Source organism: Rhipicephalus microplus, chromosome 1 (assembly GCF_043290135.1).
Source record: "Rhipicephalus microplus isolate Deutch F79 chromosome 1, USDA_Rmic, whole genome shotgun sequence".
In the NCBI taxonomy this organism is placed as follows: domain Eukaryota; kingdom Metazoa; phylum Arthropoda; class Arachnida; order Ixodida; family Ixodidae; genus Rhipicephalus; species Rhipicephalus microplus.
The window spans coordinates 134,357,619-134,382,156 of record NC_134700.1 but is presented as its reverse complement, the minus strand read 5'-3'; the positions used below and the strand labels follow the sequence as shown (position 1 = coordinate 134,382,156).

The 24,538-nt window shown below is 46.5% G+C and overlaps 1 protein-coding gene across 1 annotated transcript; it reads left to right on the top strand.

Moving 5' to 3' along the window:
• Nucleotides 1–18,205: 18,205 nt before the first annotated feature.
• On the top strand, nucleotides 18,206–19,845 carry LOC142765745 (chitinase-3-like protein 2). Its single transcript, XM_075867288.1, has 2 exons — nucleotides 18,206–18,266; nucleotides 19,556–19,845. Exons 1-2 carry the CDS (start codon nucleotides 18,206–18,208, stop codon nucleotides 19,843–19,845), a joined length of 351 nt encoding a protein of 116 aa, XP_075723403.1.
• Nucleotides 19,846–24,538: the final 4,693 nt, after the last annotated feature.

The window sequence follows — 24,538 nt, the reverse complement described above, 5'->3', positions numbered from 1 at the left end:
GCTTTTTTTATATGCACCGGGTGGACTTTTTGAGTAACCAAATGTCCAACCAGAAGCGCCGCTGGTCGTGAGGTCAGAATCCTCCAATGGGGTCGCTGCTGGGCCGTGTCATTCTCATCGAATGCGGAGCCGCTGCGCTGCACGGGGCTGCACCCAAGGACGAGTGAAGTCACCAGGCATTGCGTCAGACTCGCCAGACAGGAAGGCGCCGATTTCTTCGACGCGCTCGTGGGTTGAGGAGCTCACTGTCCGTTGCCCGACAGAAAGTGGCCGCCACGTGATGACGCCGCTGAGTTGTTCGCGTCAGGCAAGTTCGCGTGCTGGCCTTGACCAGATTGCCTTTTTCATAGGCATGGACGTTTGTTTTGGACTCGCGGGCATAACACCATCAACGTAACACTACGAAACGTACACAGGTTTTTACTTGCATAAAGTGTGATACGATTTGAGGGCCATGGTTGACGAGGGCGCCAGAAATTTTGACCAGCCTGCGTTCTTCAACGTGCACAAAATCATAGCACGCTGGTCTTTAGGAGTTCATCTCCATCGAAATGCAATCGCCGCGGTCGGTATCCAACCCGTGACCTGGGTCGGCAGCCGACCATTATGACGACGGACAGATAAGGCCGCCTCATGACCGGCCAGATTGAGCCTATTTTTAAATCACGCTTATGCATAAAACGTGTTGACATTTTTGCATGAAGGGCGAATGATTGATAATGAACTGCATGGTTCAGTTTTATGCAAGCGAAAATTCATGAAAAATGGTGGAATATATAAGAAGAAGGTAAGTTTGAAATAAAGATTCGCTGCTTGGCATGGAAGGTGTACCTAACTCTTCGTTTTATTGGAATACCAATAGGTAGAAACTTGCAAATTCAAAAACGTTGCAGGAAAACCTTGTGTCGGTATTTTTGCTGAAACGACTAACGTTGACAATTTGCGCACACTTAAACGGCTTTATTGGCGAACGATGTGGGGATCACACCAGGTCTACTCATGCACTGTTAAAGGATAGTTCCCCACGGGACGGCTTTCAGCTCTCTCATAGTAGAGTACTAAGTAGTTTAAATCGTTACGCACTACTTTAAACACGCGTGGCTTCATAAAGTGTGAAGCCCACGGGATGGCTCTATGCTCTGCTATAACAAAGCTTTTAGAACTCGAAATTGTTACCCACGTTTTCTAAACAAATGTACACCGTGGAAGAAAATCACAGCATACCACGGAGTGGATAATGATGAGTGCGGCAAAGCATCCGTCAGTTTGTCCGCACTTCCGTCTATCGGTTCATTGTTGCTTCCGTCTGTCTGTGCGACCGTCCTTGCATCGGTTGGTGCGTGTATCTGTCCGTGCGTTTGGGCAACCATGCATCCATTCATGCATTCGTCCCTACATAACATCCGTGCGTCCATCCATTCATGCGTCCGCCCGTCCACGCGTCCGTCTGTACATCCCTCTGTCTGAAGCGCATGCTTCAGTGAGGACTATGGGTAAGAGGAAGCCTCACTTCGCATAGCAATACAGTTTCTTGCTCTCACGTTCATTCTTTTGCCCTTGCAGCAAATCTGCGACTTTTTTGTCATTTATCAAGGGGACCAATTAACGTAACAATACGAAACATGCATGCGGTTTTACATACATATACCGTGATACGATTTCGAGGGCCATGGTAGGGGAGAGCGCCAGAAATTTTGACCACCCTGTGTTCTTCAACGTGCACAGAAATCATAGTGCACTGGTCTTTAGAATTTCATCTCCGTCGAAATGTGATCGCCACGGCTGGTAACGAACCCGTGACCTGAGTCGGCAGCCGACCATTATGACCACTGACAGATAAGGCGGCATCATTACCGGCCAGGTGGAGCCTATTCCAAATCATGCTTATGTATCAAAACGCACCGGCATTTTTGCATAAAGGGCGAATCATTGATATCAAACTGCGTGGTTTAGTTTTACGCAAGCGAAAATTCATGAACAACGGTGAAATAATTAAGAAAAAGGTGAGTTTGAAATAAAGATTTGCTGCTTCGTGGGGAAGGTGTACCTAAAATTTCGTTTTATCAGAATACCGGGTCGTACAAACTTGCCAATTCAGAAAATTTTCAAAAAAACCTTGTGTCAGTACTGTTTCTGAAACGACTAAGGTTGACATTTTGCGCCTACTAAAACGGCTAATTGGCTAACGGTGTGTGATCACCTCGGCTGAATACGCCGTGGTCTAAATTACGAGAAGGCATTCAGCACTCCCATAGTAGAGTACCCTGTACTCTAAATCGTTACCCACTTTTTTAAAATTCCCTCCCCCTCCACACATGTCCTGTTAAAGGATGGTGGCTCCACAGGACGGCTTGCAGCTCTCCCATGGTAAAGTACTAAGTAGTTTAAATCGTTAACCGCCACTTTAATCATTCGTGGCTTCATCAAGTGTGAGGCCTACGGGATGGCTTTATGCTGTGCTATAGTAACGTTCCTAGAACTCTAAATTGTTACCCACGTTTTCTAAACAATTGTACTCCGTGAAAGAATTCACAGCATACCACGTAGTGGATTATGATGAGTGGGGCGAAGCATCCGGCAGTTTGTCCGCACTTTCATCCATTCGTTCGTTGTTGCTTCCGTCCGTCTGTGCGACCGTCCGTGCGTCGATTGGTGCATGCATCTGTCCGAGCATTCGGTCGTTTGTGCGTCCATTCATGCGTTCGTGCGTACGTTCATACTTGCGTCCATCCATACATGCGTTCGCCTGTCCATGCGCGCGTGCGTCTGTACATCTCTCCCTCTGTCCGTACGTCCATCCGTCCGTCCATTCATCTGGTAAACACTCCAAGTACCACCGTCTCGACTCCTTTCACGATATATTCAACATATATAAGTATCGTCCTCCCGAAGGTATCTGGAAGACTAAACAAAAAGTGGCACTCGCGCACTCTCTCATGGCCTGCGGGTCGTGTCTAGTTCCCACCTCTCACTGCCACTATTTCAGGGCACTGTGGTCCAAGCCTCGCTGAACCTTACTAAAACCAAAGAGGTGACGTCCAGTGAGTTGAACGTGGACACCCGATCTAGTCAGACAGTGCTCAAAGTGCATCCTTCTGTCACTAGTTTTTTTATAAAGTATCACATTTATGGCCAACTTGATTAGAAATTATGTCACCAACTCGTATCTGTGGGTTATTTCATCAACACCTATTTCTTTATTTACAAACAACTATTTCTTTATTTATAAATAATGTGCGTGGGTTTCCTCCTCGATTCAAAAGAGTGCGCGAGTGCCGCTCCTCTAGTCCGGCCGTGGAAGTGGCTACCTACAACATTACTACTACTACTACTACTACTACTACTACTACTACTACTACTACTACTACTACTACTACTATTACAACTACTACTTATATCGCGGACACACACCCCACAGCTCAAGGAGCTTCGCCCCTAAAAACTTTCTCCCATAGTAGCGTACAAAGTATTCTAAATACTTTAACACTTCGCTAAACACAGAAATGTCCATTGCCGAAACGTGAATTGCACGCCATTCGCTTTAACGTCGTGAGCTACGGTGGCCGTAGTCCTGCACCCTTGTATGCCATGTCATATTTTTTTCTTTTGCTGGTGGCGCCACAGCCGCCTGCTGTTTCGCCACCCTTCATTTCTTTGCACTTGGTGACTCCAACGCATATTCAAACGAATGCTTCTTGAAGTTTTCATGCATAGTAGTTCTGGTGCAATGCTTTCATTCACAGCGAGCTTTCGTATACCAAATTGATTGCCCTCTCATATATCCGTGCTCGCAACACCAAGAAAGGAGGACATTGAGAAGTAATGTATTTTCCTACACGCCTAATACTGTATTATCACACTCAAATAGGTCATGTAGGCCTGAGTATATTTTCCATCGAAGTCTAAAGATGCTTTTTATAGGTCCACCTTTAGCTAGCAAGAGCCAAGGGTCTATAGAAGTGGTAACGATCTGCCAATTCGTAACAGTTATACCGATGCATTGGTGAGTGTAAAAACAATTGCAGCATATGCACGAAGTGAATGATAGAAAGTGGGGCGAATCATTCGTCTGTCAATTCGTTCTTGCTTCCAAGCGTCCATGTGTCCATCTGTGTAACCGTTCATGCGTCCATCAGCCCGTCTGTGGGTGCGTCTGTTCGTGCATCCGTCCCTGCGTTCGTCCATGCATCCGCCCTTGCGTCCATTCATGGGTCCATCCATGCATCTGTCTCTTTGTCCGTTCTTCCATCTATTCAACACTTAAAGTACAACGATCTCGCACGTTTTTATCAAATATTCCCCATACAAAAGCACCGCCACTCAGCGGACATTCCAAAGACTAAACGAAAGCTGGCACGCGCACTCTTTCTTACAGCTTGCGCTTCGGGTCTACTTCCCTCCTTTAACCACCTCGAGTTCATGGTATATACTAGTTCACTTTACTCATGGCACTGCGGCCCAACTCTCGCTAAACCTTTCTAAAATTAAGAAGGTTACGCCCAGCGAGTATAATGTAGCAACCTTTTCCTGTCAGATAGTGCTCAATGCACATGCCAATAGCTGATAACGGGAGGAGAATTTGGCTTTGACTTTCTTGCGGCTTGCGCTTCGTATCTACTTGCCACCTTTAACCACCTCGAGTTCATTCATGGTATATACTAGTTCATTGTTTTCATGGCACTGCGGCTCAACGCTCGCTAAAACTTTCTAAAGCTAAGGAGGTTACACCCAGCGAGTATAACGTAGCAACCGTTTCGTGTCAGATAGTGCTCAATGTACATGCCAATGGCTGCTAATGGGGATCGCAGCGTGCGCGAGAACTAAAAGCCGAATGCTCCTGTCTCTTAATCCCCATCAGCAGATATTGACTCGTACATTGAGCACTTTTTTCTATTTTTTAACAACGCACAGAAGAAATCTCTCACCGGCACCACCTTGGAGGTGAAAGTGTTATACTGGTTACACGCTATAGCGGCTACGAGGGACGAATGGGTGTGCATAATAAAAACATTGCCCCAAAAAATAACCATCATATTCACAAAGTAAGTATAGTTTACTCGGAGAATGAGCTTACTCAGAGATAATCGGGTAAGCCGCGAATACTCCGTACAAATCCTTCCACCGTCATATAAAAGCGTGACGACATTTTATAAATACATCACATGCACACAACGTCTGCTAAATCACATTTTGATATGCTATATGCATTATCAAGAACTCTACATACATTTGTATGACCTATATGAATTATATACACAAGAGATGTTATTTTACAAAGTACAAGAGTGGCATTCCTCGATTAGCTTGGCAACTTGTTTTCTTTTAGAGATGATTGCTTTATGATAAGTATTTTGTCAAGAGATCATTGATGATGGAATGCATTTGAAAATTTGAGAAGGCAACATCAATACAAGTCTCACGCATAGTGGTGGGACTTTTGCAGTCCTACGATTGCAACAAAGAGCCTAACGTAACATTGTGTGTTTTACTAGCCAATTGCTTTGCATGATGTGAACGTTCAGATCTCCGACGAGTACTAAGAAATAGTGTTTGGACTCGGTGCTATATTGCTGCATTACCTTCTCGATGTACTTCGCGTGTCTCCTTTTGACAAGCTTGGGACAGAGTACATGGCCTTGACTACTACATCGTACGAGCAAACTCGACTTCGAGGTTCTCTTTCGCAACTTCTCTGTTGCTTTTGCTTTGCCGGCTCTCACCGCAGTTCCGCTTGCAGACGAGTGTGTTACGGTTCTGCCTCGCTGGCCCTCAGCTCTGCATTTGCTTGTCGGCGAGCTTGAGCTCCAGCTGCCTTGCGAGCTCACCGCGCTGCTGCCTTGGCTTCTGTGGTTTCTCTATTGCGGACCGGTAAGAAAAAGTGTGTGCATCGAAAGAGCCTCCGGTGAAGAGAAAGAAAGCATGCCCAACAAAGCACTCTGTACAAGTGCGGTCTTCTTGCGGTCACTTAGCGCATGCTCTAGCGCGTGCTCTCACACGTGCTCTAGCTGTCACCAACTAGAGCACGCGGTACCGCTTAAGGCTCGTTTACACTAGGGAGACACGGCAATGATTTGAGTCTGCCGGCTGTCTTCGGGAGTGTCTTTTGTCTTTTCGTCGTCCCATGTACACCGAAAAGACAAGAACACTCCGCTGATGGTATCTGGAAGTATCCGCTTGAACCTTGTCAGGCTCACAGTTCTTCGTTTGTTTAGAAAAAGCGGTTAACAATTTAGAGTACTAGGTACTCTTGTCAATTCTGTCGCCACATCAAAGGCGCACACAGTGAAAAGGTCTAAACTTACCCACTTTCACCTCATTTTCAGCCATGCTGCCTACTCTACTATGGTTTCTCTTCTTCTACACGCCGCAGTTCCTGCCATATACTATGGTGACGAATGACAAGGGTGGATAGGCGCAAAAGGGAAGCGAAAAAAAAACACTTCTGTTGGGTGCTCAAGCTGCCCATTGAGACGGCGCGGAAGCCTCGGAGAGGGAATAGTTTACTCTTCCAAAATTGGCGATGGTCGTTTGAAGCAAAGACATGGGGCAAAGTTTGCTCAGCCGCCTATTATCCGAAGACACGCCGACGACAGATCTGTGGACGTGTTTTTCTAGTGTTTTTGGTGTGCCATCATGTGACACTACCATGATATGCTGTCTTTTGAGGCAACGTCGTCGACTTCGGCTTAGTGTGACCTTGAGGTCTGTGACTTCCTCGGTAGGCGACTCGACGGCTGATGGTCCGCGTCTGCATCTTGTCTTCGTCGGGGTCTTCTCAGTATAGTGTCGCTCTAGTGTAACACACCTCTACGTGATTCATGGGAGACAGCGTAGCTGCGAAAGAGTACAGTTGAACTCTAGTGGGAGCAATGAATGCACGCACCGCTAATAATGGATAAGGCGCGAGCATGAGTAGCTTGACAAGTAAGCTCCTTATACTTTTGTGTTGTTCTACATAGCGGGGTTGGACTACAAGCACCCAAGCCTAGGTGACGGTAATGAGTCTTTGTCACACTCGAAAAAATTCCAGTGAAGGCGCGCGTATGCGATTTTAGCCTCTAGTCAGATGATAAAGTAACGTTGGTTCTTGACTAGTTGTTGCGTGATGTTATGTGATTTCTTTTGACTAAACATACCCGGCTATCTTTGTTATTCATCACACGGCAGCACAAATTGGTTCACCGGTTGTTGGTGCAAAGCAGATGAGGAAGCGTAGGAAGCCATTGCATGCTGGTACTTGATAGTAATGGTGTCTGTTCGTCCTACCAGCCCAACAAAAACCGGCCGGTTAATAGTTTCGCAGTTACTACCATGAATAAATATTTATAAAAGCAGACTGAATGCTTTGTTGAGCACAAATTACATTAGCAAAAATTGGGCAAGCAGCGCTATTTCCTTTCTAGTAATTACAACAGCATTGACTTCATGAATACAGGCATTACAAATTCTCACGCTCAAACACACTTCACAAGAAATGATTGAAACATCTTGTGATAGTTGTATTCATTTCTCAGTCATCACTTTCTTTATCGCAGGTGTTCTATATACAGTGCATTACCATGTACAATCACGACAATATTGTAACGCATGGTTCAGCGAACACTTTTATTAAGCTAACGTAGGCAGCGCGAACTTCTGCCCGAGATTAATAACAACTAGAACGAAATCTCCTAGTTGTCTCGGGACTTCACTTCTACCTGTTCTTCCACGTTCTTCTTTTTTCCAGCATGGTTCGCGCACAGCTGGGCCTCGCAGGCTCGTGCGTCGCAAACCATCCCGAGGGCACAAGTATCGGCTAGCATGCTTAACTTGAAGTCACATTGTGTCATTGCCCCCCTTTCTAGAGTGCAACGTACCGATGATTGTGTCGAACTGGTTGCATGGCGTTCATTCACAAACCCTCGTCGTGGATGTCGTTAACATCAACCAACATTGTGTCCTCGGCGTTTTATTGCTTGTCGTGATACAGTTTCATCCTGACGACATGCACAGTTTCCGTGCGATGCTGCCGTCGGGATGAAATATCTTGTCCCTCTGACATAACTTCGTAGTTGAGCGAGCTGACGCAGCGGAGCACTCCGTACGGACCGAAATAGTGGCGAAGCAGTTTTTCTGACAGACCACGTATTTGTGCAGGAATCCACACCCATACTCTGTCTCCTGGTGCGTACTGGACGTCCCTTTTTCACAGATTGTATAGGTGCGTGTCGGGTTTCTGCTGTTGGAGAATGCGATATCGCGCCAGCTGTCTGGCTTCTTCTGCTCTTCGTATGTAGTCGTCAAAGTCATAGTCATTCTCGGGCGTGTCGTCAATAGGTAACATTGCATCTAAAGGTGTCGTTACCTTCCCGCCAAAAACAGGTTGCAATGGCGTCATCTCTGTTGTCTCTTGCGTCGCATTGTTATAAGCGAATGTTGCATAGGGTAATATTTTATCCCAAGTACGGTGTTCTATATCTACGAACATTGACAACATATCAGCCAACGTTCTGTTCAGTCGTTCTGTAAGACCCTTCGCTTGAGGATGATATGGCGTCGTTTTCCTATGACTGGTGTGCGTCAATTTCATATGTTTCCACAGGTCGGCCGTGAATGCAGTTCCTCGATCCATGATCAACGCTCTTGGAGCTCCGTGCCGCAGTACGATGTTGGAGACAAAAAATTCGGCTACTTCAACGTCTGATCCTTTAGCAAGAGTCGCTGTCTCGGCATATCGAGGTAAATAGCCGGTCGCAACTAATATCTACCGTTTTCCCAAAGACGACGTAGGAAATGGGCCCAGTAAGTCCATTCCCACTTGTGTGGCTGGGGCCTCTTGTGGTTCCATCGGTTGAAGGAGACCTGCTGGTTTTAGCGGTGGGGTTTTACGTTTTTGGCAGTCCCGGCAGGTTCTGACATGGTGTCATGCAGAGCTAAGGAACTTCGGCCAGTAGTATTCAGTGTGGATGCGTGCTAGCGTTCTGCTTACTCCTAAAGGCCCATCTTATGGGTCGTCGTGGCAAGCATCTAGAATTTCTGAACACAGAAGTGAGGGGACGACAAGCAGGAATGTCGCTGTATTGTTGTCAAAGTTTCTTTTATTCAGGATGTTGTTTTGTAGGACGAACGCTGACAAGCCGCGAACAAAAGTTTGTGGGACATCGACAGACTGTTTTTGTAGGTACTTGATCAAGAGAAGTATCTCAGGGGCGGATCGCTAATGATGTGCCATCTCTGACAGTGTCACAGCTCTCGAAAAAACAAAATCTTCACCGTCCTCAGTGGAAGCAGAATCAGCAGGTTGAATCGGGGTACGTGACAAGCAGTCAGCATCACTGTGCTTGCAACCTGACTTGTACACCAGCGCGATATCATATTCCTGTATTCGAAGGCTCTATAGTGCAAGCCATTCATGTGGGTTCTTGAGATTAGCCAGCCAGCATAGCGAATGATGGTCGCTTATAGCTTGAAAAGGGCTACCATAGAAATATGGTCGAAACTTGCTGTTTGCCCATACCACGGCAAGGCATTCTTTTTCGGTCGCTGAGTAGTTCACCTCAGCTTTCGAAAGAGTGCGACTGGCATACGCAATGACTCGTTCTTGTCCGTTTTGCCGTTTGATGAGCACGGCCCCAAGACCTAAATTGCTTGCATCCGTGTGGATATCGGTTGCCGCTTTCTCGTCAAAATGCACCAGAACAGGGTGGCTTTTAAAACACTTTCGCAGTTCATTGAAGGCATCCTCTTGTTTGGGAGACCATAGGAAAGGTATTTCCTTTTTTGTCAGCCACGTCAGTAGTTCAACGATTCATGAATAATTTTTTAACAAACCGTCGATAATAGGCGCAGAGATCTGAAAATCGCCTAACAGGCTTTTTGTCTGTTGGCTTCGGAAATTTTGCTATGGCTTCAGTTTTTGCAGTGTCTGGGCGGACGCCTTCTGCACTGACGACATGGCCGAGAAAAAGGAGCTCATGGAAGCCAAATGACATTTCTGTGGTTTTATCGTCAAGTCCACTGACTTTATCGTAGTGAGCACAGCCCGGAGCCTTTCCAAATGTTGATTGAAGGTAGCAGAGAAGACTAAAACATCGTTGAGATAAACAAGGCACGACTGCCATTTCAGACCACAAAGCACTGTGTCCATCATCTGTTGGAATGTGGTGGGTGCTGAACAAAGCCCAAAAGAGAGTACCTTGAACTCATACAAACCATCCGGTGTCAAAAACGCTGTCTTTTCGCGATCTCTTTCGTCAACTTCTATCTGCCAATATCCACTTTTAAGCACCAATGAGGAAAAATACCTGGCATTTCGCTGCCTATCTAGAGTGTCATCAATTTTTGGAAGAGTATAAACATCCCCTTTGGTGACGGCGTTGAGCTTCCGGTAATGAACGAAGAAACGTAAGGTTTGGTCTTTTTTTTCACAATGAAGCAATGATATATTGCACAGGCAGGAGCACCAGTGAAAGAAGAGAAGGAAGAGTGTTGTTGCTGCTTGTGCTCGCTCCGCTTGACAGCTATTCGGCTTTACCTCTGCGTTTCCCCCAACAAAAAGTTTTCGGCTCACTGCTAAAGGCGCACTAACAAGTGGTGAAGAGTGCTGGATTCATTTACCATCCTGGAACTCCGCAACCGAACTTTACCTCCGCCATCAATGATGTTCACCGACGTTGCACAGCAGACCATTCCTACACCCCACCTGCCTGCTGTCCCGGTGTCCCGAGAAAGCGAGACTTCGTCATCTTCAGCAGCACGGATGAGCAGGACGTCGAGGACTGGCTCTCTTTGTACGAGAAAGTAAGCGTCAATAATAGGTGGGATGAAACCGACAAACTTGGCCGCGTCCACTTTTACCTGAGAGTAGTAGTGGAGCTCTGGTTCAACAACCATGAAGCTGAGCTTACCGACTTGGCCGATTTCAAGATCACCTTCGCGGACCTATTTGGCCGACCAACAATGCGCAAGCTCCGCGCAGAACAGCGCTTGCGAGATCGCGCCCAACTGTCAGGAGAGGGTTTCACGTCCTACATCGAGGATGTTGTGGGCCTCTGCCGTCACTACAATGCAGACATGTCCGAAAAAGTCAAGGTCAGCATATTATCAAGGGCATCGAAGATGATGCCTTCCCCGTGTTGGTGGCGAAAGACCCGCGAACAGTTGCGGAAGTCATTCAGCACTGCCAAAACTACGATGAGTTGCGAACACAGCGCATTTCAACACGACGCCCTACTTTCGACATAATGACCACGCCACCATTGACCGTTGGTGCAATTTCATCGGAACAGACAGTATTCGCGCCGCAAATCCAACAGTTTATTCGAGAGGAAGTGGCTCGCCAGTTGTGTCTTGCGCCCTTCCTTCACAGCAATACTCATGGGCTGACCTTGTCGCTGCGCCAAACCATTGAAGAGCGAGTCTGCAAGGCCCTCTCACCACCACCTGTTTCCGCTCCCCTGACTTAGGCTCGCGTCGCGCGAAGGCCGGCACATGCGCCGTCAAACGTCGTCCACTTTGCCCACCAACGAACGCATTCTACGCAACACGCGTACCGGCAGGCTTGCAGGTTCCCCTTTCCCGGCGTCCTTCATTGCTTCCCAATAATTTTCGGCGCACACCAGCTAACAGACCCATTTGCTACTATTGTCGTCTGCCTGGCCAAGTTGAGCGGTTCTGTCGCCGGCGCGTCCCTCATCCAGGTACCATCGATGAAACCTACGGCTACGCCCACAAAGAGCCACCACAGACGCTTCCTCTCGATACTACTTCGCATACCCCTTCACCGAGCCGCCGCGCCTTCAACCAGCAGTGATGACCCTCCACACGCCAACGTTTGCCATCACCGATGCTTCGACGTGCATCACCTGCCCAAACGGAAAACGGGCCATCGCAGTTCCGGAGGCAAGAGCTGTGCCGCCTTCGAACTCTACAAGGCCTCGTCCTCTACCCACTAACTAAATACTGTTTATATTGAAGCTGTTGCCGTTCAAGCATTAATCGATACTGGAGCTCCCGTGTCTGTATTGAGTGAAGCAATGTGTCGCAAGTTAAAGAAAGTTACGATTCTGCTTTCTGGCTTCTCCCGGCGTACGGCCACCGCGCATCAAGTAAACCCTTCTAACGTGCACGGCTCAGCTACTCCTCCAGGACGTTCTGTACGTGCTCCAATTCATCGTTTTTTCATACGGCTCGAATGACGTGATATTAGGCCTGGACTTCCTTCCCACGCATCATGTTGTTGTTGCTTGTGCACGAGCCGAACTAAAATTATCATAACTCGCAGACGACGATTCTACCAAGCCTTTCATTTCTCGTGTTGTCGCCGCAGACACGGATATCTTACCTATGTCCTCGGTTATTGTGCCGATCTCCTGCGACCATGCTGCTTTTTCGAACGTCATGTTCACGCCATCTGAACACTTCATTTATCGAAAAAAAGTTCTTTTACCTTTTGCTCTTCTGATGGCCGAAAACGCTTCCACAACCATTTATGCCACGAATCCCCTTTCAGTGCCAGCCAGATTATTCATTGGTGAATGCATCGGCCGTTTTGAAGACATTGATTGTGTTCGCGCCTGTCAACTGCTCGATAGCGCAACAAGCCTTCAGGTCGCCAGTTTTACTCCTGCTCCCTCGTCCACTACACCTTTCCTGGACGCCTTCCTTCTGTCGATTGTTTGGGACCTTCCCGTTGTCCAACGAACCCAGCTCTTGACACTTCTCGACCGCTTTCGGACGTCTTTTGACTTGAAGCAAATCAATTTGGGCCGAACATTTGCAATTCTTCATTGTATAGACACCGGTGCCCACGCACCATTGCGTCAGCGTCCATAACGGGTCTCTCATTCTGAACGCCAAGTTATTGACGATCAAGAGTTTGATATGCTCAATCTTGGCGTCATATAGCCGTCCAACAGTCCGGGGGCTTTCCCAGTGGTACTGGTGAAAAAGAAGGACGGGAGCATTCGATTCTGTGTTCATTAGAGGCGCCTTATCAAGATCATGCGCAAATATGTTTATCCGCTCCCCAGAATTGACGATGCTCTCGACTGTTTAGAGAAACAGTGTTATTGTCCTCGCTGGATCTTTGATCAGGATACTGGCAAGTACCCATGGATGAATCTGACCGCGCCAAGGCTGCATTTCTAACTCCAAACGGCTTGTACGAGTTTAACGTGATGCTGTTTGGTCTTTGCAACGCCCCTGCCACCTTCGAGCGTCTCATGGACAACATACTTCGAGGCCTCAAATGGCATACGTGTCTTTGCTATCTGGACGACGTCGTCGTTTTTTCAAAAGACTTCGATACCCATCTTCTGCGCCTCTCAAGTGTCCTGGAATGCCTCACAAATGCTGGGCTCCAACAAAATTTGAAAAAGTGCCATTTTACCGCCCGGAAGCTCACCATCTTAGGGCATGTTTTCAGCAAGGATGGTGTTCTACCTGACACTGGGAAACTCCGTGCCGTTGCCCAGTTTCCTAAGCCATCGACACTAACAGAACTCCGGAGCTTTATCGACTTATGTTCGTACTTTCGTCGATTTGTCCGTAATTTTGCATCTGTAATAGCAATAGCCCCTTTCACAGAGCTACTTTCCGACAGTGAAGGAATTTTGGCGTTGTCTTCCACTTGCGATGACGCATTTGCGAAACTACGTCATTTGCTGACATGTCCACCGATTCCTCGTCACTTTGACCCAGACGCCCCTACCAAAATCCACACCGACGCTAGTGGAGTCGGCCTTGGCGCTATTCTTCTGGCTTCGAAGTCTGGCTTCGACGAGTACGTAGTTCCTTACGCCAGTCGCACTCCTACTAGGGCTGAAGAGAATTATTCGGTCACAGAAAATGAATGTCTGGACATCGTTTGGGCAATCGCGAAATTTCGACCCTACATCTATGGCCGTCCATTTGACGTCGTGACTGATCACCACGCCCTCTGCTGGTTATCGTCACTAAAAGACCCGTCTGGCCGTCTGGCTCGTTGGCCATTGCGTCTCCAAGACTATGATATCCGTGTTATCTACAGGTCGGGCCACCGACATTCAGATGCCAATGCTCTTTCGTGCTCTCCACTTCCCCATAGACATAAAAGTGCGTCTGTTTCCAGTCTCGATGCTGCGGCACCTTCGTTCACTGACATGCACTCCGAGCAGCGCCAAGACGCTTGGATAGTCTCTATGATAGAGGTACTGCCTCAGCCAACCCAACGTACCGCTAAGCGTTCACTACGACGTACAGTTCAACCTTTCGCCATTCGCGATGGACTCCTGTACCGTCGCAACTACCTCTCCGACGGCCGCAAGTGGTTGCTTGTGATTCCTCGCCACGTACGTGTGACTCTTTTTGAGCGGATCGTCAATTCGGCCACGCCGGTGTGATAAAAACGTATGCACGCCTCCGGCTGCGGTACTATTGGCACGGAATATACTGATTTGTCCGACAGTACGTACGTTCGTGTTCCAAATGTCAACGCCGAAAATGCTCACCTAACATAGCCAATGGACAACTGCAGCCGTTTTCTTGCCTACACCGACCTTTGACCGCATCGGAATTGACTTGTACGGTCCCCTTTTTTACACTCCTGGCAGGAACCGCTGGGTGGTTGTCACTATCGATCACTTGACACGCTATGCAGAAACTGCTGCGCTGCAAGAGGCCACATAACGTGAAGTTGGCTCGTTTATCCTTCACAATCTTGTTCTTGGTCATGGCGCGCCTTGTGAGCTACTCAGCGACCGTGGACGTACGTTTCTTTCTGAAGCCGTACAAGCCCTTCTTCGTGAATGCAACGTTGTGCAGAGGACAACCAGCGCGTACCATCCGCAAACAAATGGAATGACTGAACGGTTTAACCGCACACTGGGCGACACGCTGTCTATGTACGTGTCCACTGACCACACCAACTGGGCCCACATACTACCTTTTGTTACTTACGCTTACAATAGCGCCACTCAGTCTACGACAGGATTCTCTCCGTTCTTTCTTCTCTACGGGCGCGAACCTTCCTCATTCATGGACACAATTCATTTATACCATCCGGGCGCTTCCGAATCCACAACTCTATCCGAAGTCGCCACCTATGCGGAAGATTGCAGGTGACTCGCACGTTCCTTAACCGCACAAGATCGAGTGTACCAGAAGGACCGTCACGACGAAAACCTGCCCGCGCAGTCATATTTACCTGGCACGTTGGTATGGTTTGGCGTTCCCTACCGTACGAAGACCCCGAAGTACGAAGTACGAAGACCCCTACCGTGTCTTACATCAGACCTCACCGGTTAACTATATTGTTTAGCCGGTTCAACCATCGACAGACCCACGCCGTCGCGGTCGCGAGATTTTTCATGTCAATCGACTGAAACAGCACTACGACCCACCCATCCTACCCGGTCCATAGGTCGCCAGTATGACTCCTTTACTGGGGGGAGTGATTTTTAGCATTTATATATGGCACAGGCAGGAGCACCAGTGAAAGAAGAGAAGGAAGAGTGCTGTTGCTGCTCGCGCTCACTCCGCTTGACTGCTGGTCGGGTTTACCTCCGCGTTTCTCTCAATAAAGTTCTTCGGCTCACTGCTAAAGGTGTACTAACAATAATAACAACAGGTGACGCCAATAGACTTGGTGAAGGCTGAATTACATCGTCTTTGAGCATTTCTTTAACCTGATTACCAATAGCTTCTCCTTCTCTTGGTGACACCTCGGTAGGGATGCTGGTATATTGGCCTCACTGACTCGTCGACAGTGATGCGATGTTTAGCGATAGGAGTGCGTCGAACTTTAGATGACAACGAGAAACATTCGGCGAATTCCCTTACGAGACCCTTTCATTGCTCTTTTTTTGCATTGAAGTCGCCCTGACTCGATGTCGATGGCTGCAAGGACAGACTCCACGTCGTGAAAATCACACTCATTGATTTCGAAAATGCGCAGCTCCGTAACCTGGACGAAATCACTCAGACTGGCAATGATGGATCACTTTGCAACGTGCTGCTCCTCATTACCAAAGTTTGTAAGAACATTTGTACATCCGTCACGTAACTTGACAAGGCCTCGACCATGCAGATTCTTTTTTGAAGTATGAAGGGAGTGTTTTTGTCAGCAAATCTTTCAAATTCACTGAATGCTTTGTTGGTTACTGCGACAGAGATGCTCGATCTTGGCGGCACGATGACGCCATTATCTGCAATACAAAGATCATATACGTTTTCTTCCATTTCAAAGGTAGTAATCGCGTGCGTAGTCGAGAATGACACGGAAGATTCTCGCAAGTTATATTACAGCGCCATTAGCTCGTAAGAAATCTATACCGACAATCAAGTCTCTTCAGCATTCCGGCAGCACAATTAAACTGGCGACGTACGTGAAACCCCGTATTCCAATTCTTGCTGTGAACATTCCAGTAGGGTCGATGAGATGTCCTCCTGCTGTGCGAACTTGTGGTCCCTCCCAAGGAGTCAGCAATTTCTTCAGTATTTTATAAAGTCCGCTACTCATCACTTAATATCTGCGATTGTATCTACCAGTCCGATGACTTCGTAGCCGTCAACAAACACACGTAAATCGGAAGCAGTGTCACTATCGAAGCACCAGTTTCTGAGTCGGTCATCGCGCAGAGTCAGCAATAGAGGTTTTTCTGCATTAGCGTTGACAGTGGTCTTGCCTCCACAGGTCGCTGAATCTAGCTTTCCCTACGCGGGCTTGGGGAACGAGACCTTAGGGAGCTTCCTGAAGGTTGGGGGCTAGGCAACCTATGCCTCCCTGTTGTCGTTGCACGAGATTGGTGTCGTTGGAAGCCACTTGAGCTTTGACGACCTGACAGGTATTCTTAAATTTCGAAGGGACGCCCATTATTTTGTGGTCGTGGTGAATTGATAGGAAAACCACGTATTCCGGCCCGGCGGTAGTGGCACGTTCGGTAGAGGTGGCCAGCCTCCCCACAGTGGCAACACAGCGGTATCCTGTCGTGAGTGCGCCAGACCTCGCTCTTCCTTCGTCTACTCTCTGGCGTTGCCTGCTGGGTGCTCGGCGACATCGGGTACTGCATAGGTGCAGCTGGCGCATCTTCCGCACGTCCTGGAGGTCCTCGTTGTAGCACATAGGCATACGTCATTCTAGTCTTCTGTTGTAGTGGTGGCTCTGGCAGTGCGTTGCTCAAAGGTTCGCGTACCATCTGCCTGACCTCCTCAGGAATCACATCGGTCAGAGACGAAAGCATTGGAGCGTTCTGGTCAAGGCGCTGCTTCAGGAGGTCTTCTCGCACAACAGATCCCACCACCTCGCATAGTGCTTCCATGCCGTTACGGAGGACTGGTGGCAACATGCCCAAGGAACTGATGATCGCATGCTGGCTGTATACTCTTGCTCGCTGTTGTAGCGTCCTTTTCATTGTAGTCGCCTCAAAACGAAACTCGGCGACGGTGCGCGACGGGCTTCAAGTTAGTCCAGCAAATAGTTCTTGCTTCACGCCTCGCATAACATGACGCAGCTTCCTGTCGTCGCTCATATTTGAATCCGCTCGGCGGAATAGGCGAGACATGTCTTCCACATACATGGCGACAGTTTCGTTATTTCGCTGATTTCCTGTCTGGAGCGCAGCTTCGGCTCCCTTTTTGCAGTCTGTGTTCGGGAAAGCAGTGAGCAGCTCCCGTCGAAAGTCATCCCACGACCAGAAGGTAGCTACATAGTTTTCATACCATGTTCGTGCGCTGTCTTCCAGCGCGAAGTAAACACTTCCAAGTTTGCGCTCTTCTCCATATTCGTTAGCCTTTGCGACACGTTCAAATTGTTCAAGCCAGTCCTCTGCGTCCTCGTAGCTTTCACCGTGGAAAGGCTTTGGTAGCATTGGCTGGTTCCCTACGATGTTGGCTGGAGGGACCTGAGCTGTCATGTCAGTTGCGTAGCCGTTCAGAGCCGTTGAGGTTCTAAGAGAAGTCGACGAAGGTGAAAATTCAGGACCCACACCACTTAGGCGTCGACAGGCGTCAGCTCTTTGGGTCCAAATCGCTGTGGTTTTGGACATTTCTCGGTCACTCGAAAAAGGCTTGGCATCGTACCCAGAACTTCAACCAGATTTGTAACGCACGGTTCAATGAACACTTTCATTAAGCTAACGTAGGCAGGGCTAACTTGTGCTCGCGAATAATAACACAGCTAGAACGAAACCTCCTAGTTCTCTGAAGAGTTCACTTCTACCTCTTCTTCCACGTTCTTGTTTTTTCCAACATGGTTCGAGCACAGCTGGGCCCCGCAGGCTCGTGCGTCGCAAACCACCTGGAAGGCACAAGTATCGGCTAGCGTGCTTAATTTGAAGTCACATTGTGTCAATATCGTTGTTCGAATAAAAGTGCCTTGAACTATTTTCTTCCGTCACACATCAGGCACAATATATTCTGAGATTTCTTGTCAGAAAAAATAGCCTAATCATTAAAAGATCATGGCTCGAACAGAACATGATGCTTATGATGTTTCAATATTTCTGGGTTTCTTCGTGTGAGTGCCATATCTTTTTCTGACACCACTTCTAAAGTCAGTTCTATCATGTGAGTTTCGAACCGCAACTTGGTAGTGTGTCAGCAGAAGGTTTTCGTGGGTAAATTTGAGTTTATGATAGTTGAAAACTGTAAGACCCTACAGTTGAGGGAGAGGCGGGATGGTGAAAATAGAGCTCGGACGCTTATTTGATAAGATAGAGTAATGGAAGGGTAGGGATGAATGAGGATGCTCATAAGATTGCTGAATAAATCACGGAAGAAAAAATCAAAGGAGACGAGGGGTGATAGGACCACAATGTGCTCTAGACTCTAGTTGCATTGAAAAACTTCAAATGTGCCACAACTAGTTAAGCCAGAATCAGAGGATAATCTTCTCACTCAATGGCTGTTGTTAATACAGACCACAATGCTCGCGAGCGATGGGTCTTGTTCGCTAATATACTACAGCAAAGAATATGATGGAAAGTTTCGATGCTGCTATGACTGTAGCAAAAAAATAACGTAAAAAAGCACAATATTATGGTTGGCAATGTATCATCAAATAATTCGTATTATATAACAGTTGAAGCTTTGTGAAGGTTGCTAGAAAATACAGAACATTACGATCAGTAATGGATGATTTAGAAGCAAAGAACATTGACAGAACAAGAATTTCGTGATGAGTCAGAGAAAAAAATTGCAGGAAGATAAGAATTGACCAACAATACAATATTGACTTAACCCTGATGATAAGAGTTATTATCCTGCGAAAATATATTTTACAAAAGAGAAATTCCGCTCACGCCACTGAACTTCCCACTCTAGTTCAAAGTTGCTCTCACTCCAACTCCTTCAAACGGCATTTTTAAACTGCGAGCAGTAAAATTGGTAATTAGGCAATCACATACTGCCTTACGTGCATGCATCTGTGCGTCTGACATGAAAGCATGAGAGTTGTTTTATACTAAGTATATCTTTATTACAATAAATTTCCAGTGGTATAGCTTTAGGCGCTGTAGGATAGATTTTTTTTAGCAGAAACTGCGTACTATATCACAGGTGCAACGCAGGATCCCCTAAATAACTCGTTGTCCTCTTTCAGAGTCATTCAACAATGTTTGCTACCTGCAATCCCCAACCAGGGCCCCAGAGTCACTGCCTGTCGCCATGGTCGATGTTAGTCTATGTAGCCACGTCATTATGGGCTTTGCCACCATGGGCAATGACTACACCGTCGACATTAACCCTGTAGATGGCTACGAGGCACTCACCTCGCTTGCTGAGTTGCGCCAGAGAAGGCCATCGCTGAAACTCATTATATCAGTTGGAGGAGGAGGTGGTGACAGTAGCTTTCACGAAATGGCATCCACTGAGTCCAGCCGCCAGAGGTGAAGTCGTTGAAATGTTACCATAGCTTTTGTTTACTTTACTGCGAGATAAAAAATGGGCAAGTTAGTGGATAAGTACAGCTCTACTGGTGAAGAAATATGTTTCAACAGTGAACTATAGAAGAAAGTATTAGGAGATGGGAATATTTAATATTGCGCAGTTCATACAAAAATGCCATGGCGATGGTTACAAGCCGCATAAACTGCGAAGCGATTTATATATACATTTATTACATCTTTATATATTTTACTCGTTACTTGTTTATAATGAATTACTTGCTGATATATTCCAAAAAGTACTTGCACGGTCACAGGGGCATTTTTTGCGTTAGGAGCATTGCGAAAAAAAGAATTAGCGAAAAATGAGCGTCTTACAAATGAAAGCGTATACGGAAAAAATCACCAATAAATTTATTAGGATCACATCTAATAAGCATGCGCAAATTATGAAAAAGTCATAGGTTATATCATCTCATGCAAGAAAGTTGTGTTCTTCCGGTAGATTTAAGTATAAATTGGAGATCTGAAGTAATCAATTTAGGAGCACGTATTGCACTCAACATTAGAAGACCATTGAAAGGCCCCTTAAAAGACAATTACCTCACGTAGAAGAGTGCGGGAAAATCACTGTATATACACGGAGTGCATGATAATGAGTGAGGTGAAGCCTCCGTCAGTTCATCCGCGCTTCCGTTTGTCTCTTAGTTCTTGCTCCAAAAGTCCGTGCATCTGTTTGTCTGTCGGTTTTTCCATCCGTTCATCCTTCTAGTGAACGTTCTAAGCATTGCCATCTTGCATCATTTCATAATATGTTCATCATATAAGCACCGCCATCCAGCGGACATTCCAAGGACTAAGCGAGAGGTGGCACGGCCGGACTAGAGGAGCGGCACCGGCGCACTCTCTTGGGGCCTGCGCTTCGTGTTAAGTTCCCACATTTTACTGCCGCTAATTCAAGGAACTGCGGCCACGCCATCGCTCAACCTTGCTAAAACCAAAGAGGTCACGTATAGCAGCAAGTTAAACGTGTCAACCATTTCAAGTCAGATAATGCCCAAAGGGCCTCCCTGTGTTACTAATTTTTTAAATGCGAAGCGTTTTTTAGCGAACTTTGGTGACTTCGAACGTATCTATCTATCTATCTATATATCTATCTATCTATCTATCTATCTATCTATCTATCTATCTATCTAGCCACCTACGACTTTTAGTTCTCCTGGCCGTTCAATAATGATATCGATACTAAACTTCGTATGGCATAACATGACTGTATGAAGAACACATTTGACTAGTCATAACACAAAAATCATGACACGTATGTCATGAATGTCGTGATTTACATTTCATGATCCTGCAGCTGTTGCGGTGGTTTCGTTCACAAGGCTAGTTGCAAAAGGGGTATGGTATGGCATGACTGCATAGGGAACACAAGTGACAGACCCTAACATGAAAATCCTGACATGCGTGTCATGTAACAACATGACTACATGCCACGCTCGTGATGCGCTCGCGGCCGTTTTGTTAGCTTCACATGTAACAAACTCGGTATTATGCAACGAGAATGGACGACATAGGTAAATGAAGCATTCACACATGATAACCACGACATGCGTGTCATTTAACATGACTACATGCCACGCTGATGATACGCTCACAGCTGTTTCGCTAGGTTCACATATACCAAATTTAGTATAACAGGACGAGAATGGATGACGAAGGTATGATACTAGTGCAAATATGATAAACATGAGATGTGTGTCGTGTAACAACGTGTCTACATGCTACGTTCATGATGCGCTCTCGGCTGTTCCGCTAGCTTCACATGTACCAAACTCGGTATTATGCAACGAGAATGGACGACATAGGTAAATGAAGCATTCACACATGATAACCACGACATGCGTGTCATTTAACAACATGACTACATGCCACGCTGATGATGCCCTCACAGCCGTTTCGCTAGGTTCACTTATACCAAATTTGGTATAACAGGACGTGAATGAATGGCGAAGGTATGATACTAGTGCAAATATGATAAACATGACATGCGTGTCGTGTAACAACATGTCTACATGCTACGTTCATGTTGCGCTCGCGGCCGTTTTGCTAGCTTCACATGTACCAAACTCGGTATTATGCAACGAGAATAGACGACATAGGTAAAAAAAGCATTCAAACATGATAACCACGACATGCGTGTCATTTAACAACATGACAACATGCCACGCTGATGATGCGCTCACAGCCGTTTCGCTAGGTTCACTTATACCAATTTTGGTATAACAGGACGTGAATGAATGACGAAGGTATGATACTAGTGCAAATATGATAAACATGAGATGCGTGTCATGTAACAACATGTCTACATGCTACGTTCACGTTGCGCTCGTGGCCGTTTTGCTAGCTTCACATGTACCAAACTCGGTATTATGCATCGAGAATGGACGACATAGGTAAATGAAGCATTCAAACATGGTAACCACGACATGCGTGTCATTTAACAACATGACTACATGCCACGCTGATGATGTGCTCACAGCCGTTTCGCTAGGTTCACTTATACCAATTTTTCTATAACAGGACGTGAATGAATGACGAAGGTATGATACTAGTGCAAATATGATAAACATGAGATGCGCGTCGTGTAACAACATGTCTACATGCTACGTTCAAGATGCGCTCGTGGCCGTTTTGCTAGCTTCACATGTACCAAACTCGGTATTATGCAACGAGAATGGACGACATAGGTAAATGAAGCTTTCACACATGATAACCACGACATGCGTGTCATTTAACAACATGACTACATGCCACGCTGATGATGCCTTCACAGCCGTTTCGCTAGGCTCACTTATACCAAATTTGGTATAACAGGACATGAATGGACGGCGAAGGTATGATACTAGTGCAAATATGATAAACATGACATGCGTGTCGTGTAACAACATGTCTACATGCTACGTTCATGTTGCGCTCGCGGCCGTTTTGCTAGCTTCACATGTACCAAACTCGGTATTATGCAACGAGAATGGACGACATAGGTAAATGAAGCATTCACACATGATAACCACGACATGCGTGTCATTTAACATGACTACATGCCACGCTGATGATGCCCTCACAGCCGTTTCGATAGGTTCACTTATACCAAATTTGGTATAACAGGACGTGAATGAATGGCGAAGGTATGATACTAGTGCAAATATGATAAACATGACATGCGTGTCGTGTAACAACATGTCTACATGCTACGTTCATGTTGCGCTCGCGGCCGTTTTGCTAGCTTCACATGTACCAAACTCGGTATTATGCAACGAGAATAGACGACATAGGTAAATGAAGCATTCAAACATGATAACCACGACATGCGTGTCATTTAACAACATGACAACATGCCACGCTGATGATGCGCTCACAGCCGTTTCGCTAGGTTCACTTATACCAATTTTTGTATAACAGGACGTGAATGAATGACGAAGGTATGATACTAGTGCAAATATGATAAACATGAGATGCGTGTCATATAACAACATGTCTACATGCTACGTTCATGTTGCGCTCGTGGCCGTTTTGCTAGCTTCACATGTACCAAACTCGGTATTATGCATCGAGAATGGACGACATAGGTAAATGAAGCATTCAAATATGGTAACCACGACATGCGTGTCATTTAACAACATGACTACATGCCACGCTGATGATGTGCTCACAGCCGTTTCGCTAGGTTCACTTATACCAATTTTTCTATAACAGGACGTGAATGAATGACGAAGGTATGATACTAGTGCAAATATGATAAACATGACATGCGTGTCGTGTAACAACATGTCTACATGCTACGTTCATGTTGCGCTCGCGGCCGTTTTGCTAGCTTCACATGTACCAAACTCGGTATTATGCAACGAGAATAGACGACATAGGTAAATGAAGCATTCAAACATGATAACCACGACATGCGTGTCATTTAACAACATGACAACATGCCACGCTGATGATGCGCTCACAGCCGTTTCGCTAGGTTCACTTATACCAATTTTGGTATAACAGGACGTGAATGAATGACGAAGGTATGATACTAGTGCAAATATGATAAACATGAGATGCGTGTCATGTAACAACATGTCTACATGCTACGTTCATGTTGCGCTCGCGGCCGTTTTGCTAGCTTCACATGTACCAAACTCGGTATTATGCATCGAAAATGGACGACATAGGTAACTGAAGCATTCAAACATAATAACCACGACATGCGTGTCATTTAACAACATGACTACACTCTAAAAAATATCGAGTAAAAGGGTGTCTTTTTGTCCCACAACAATAATCGTCATCAGTCTTGCTGCGCTTCTTTTCTTGAAACCTCGGCGCTGGCCACTTTCCTATCAAGAATGCAATGTAACCCTGATAATATGCATGTCGATCGTGACAGGAATGTACCGGGTGCGGGGCGATAGCGCGAGGATGGAACGCAATATAGATGACGACTATTGTTGTGGGACAAAAAGGCATTCTTTTTACTCGCTCTTTTTTAAAGTGTACATGCCACACAGATGATGCGCCCACGGGCGTGTCGCTAGCTTCACATATGCCAAATTTGCTGATGCGTGACGCCAATGAATATTGAAGGTACGTGACTGGTAAAAACACGATAATCGCGAGATGCGTCTTATGTGGGAGCATGACTACATACCACAGTC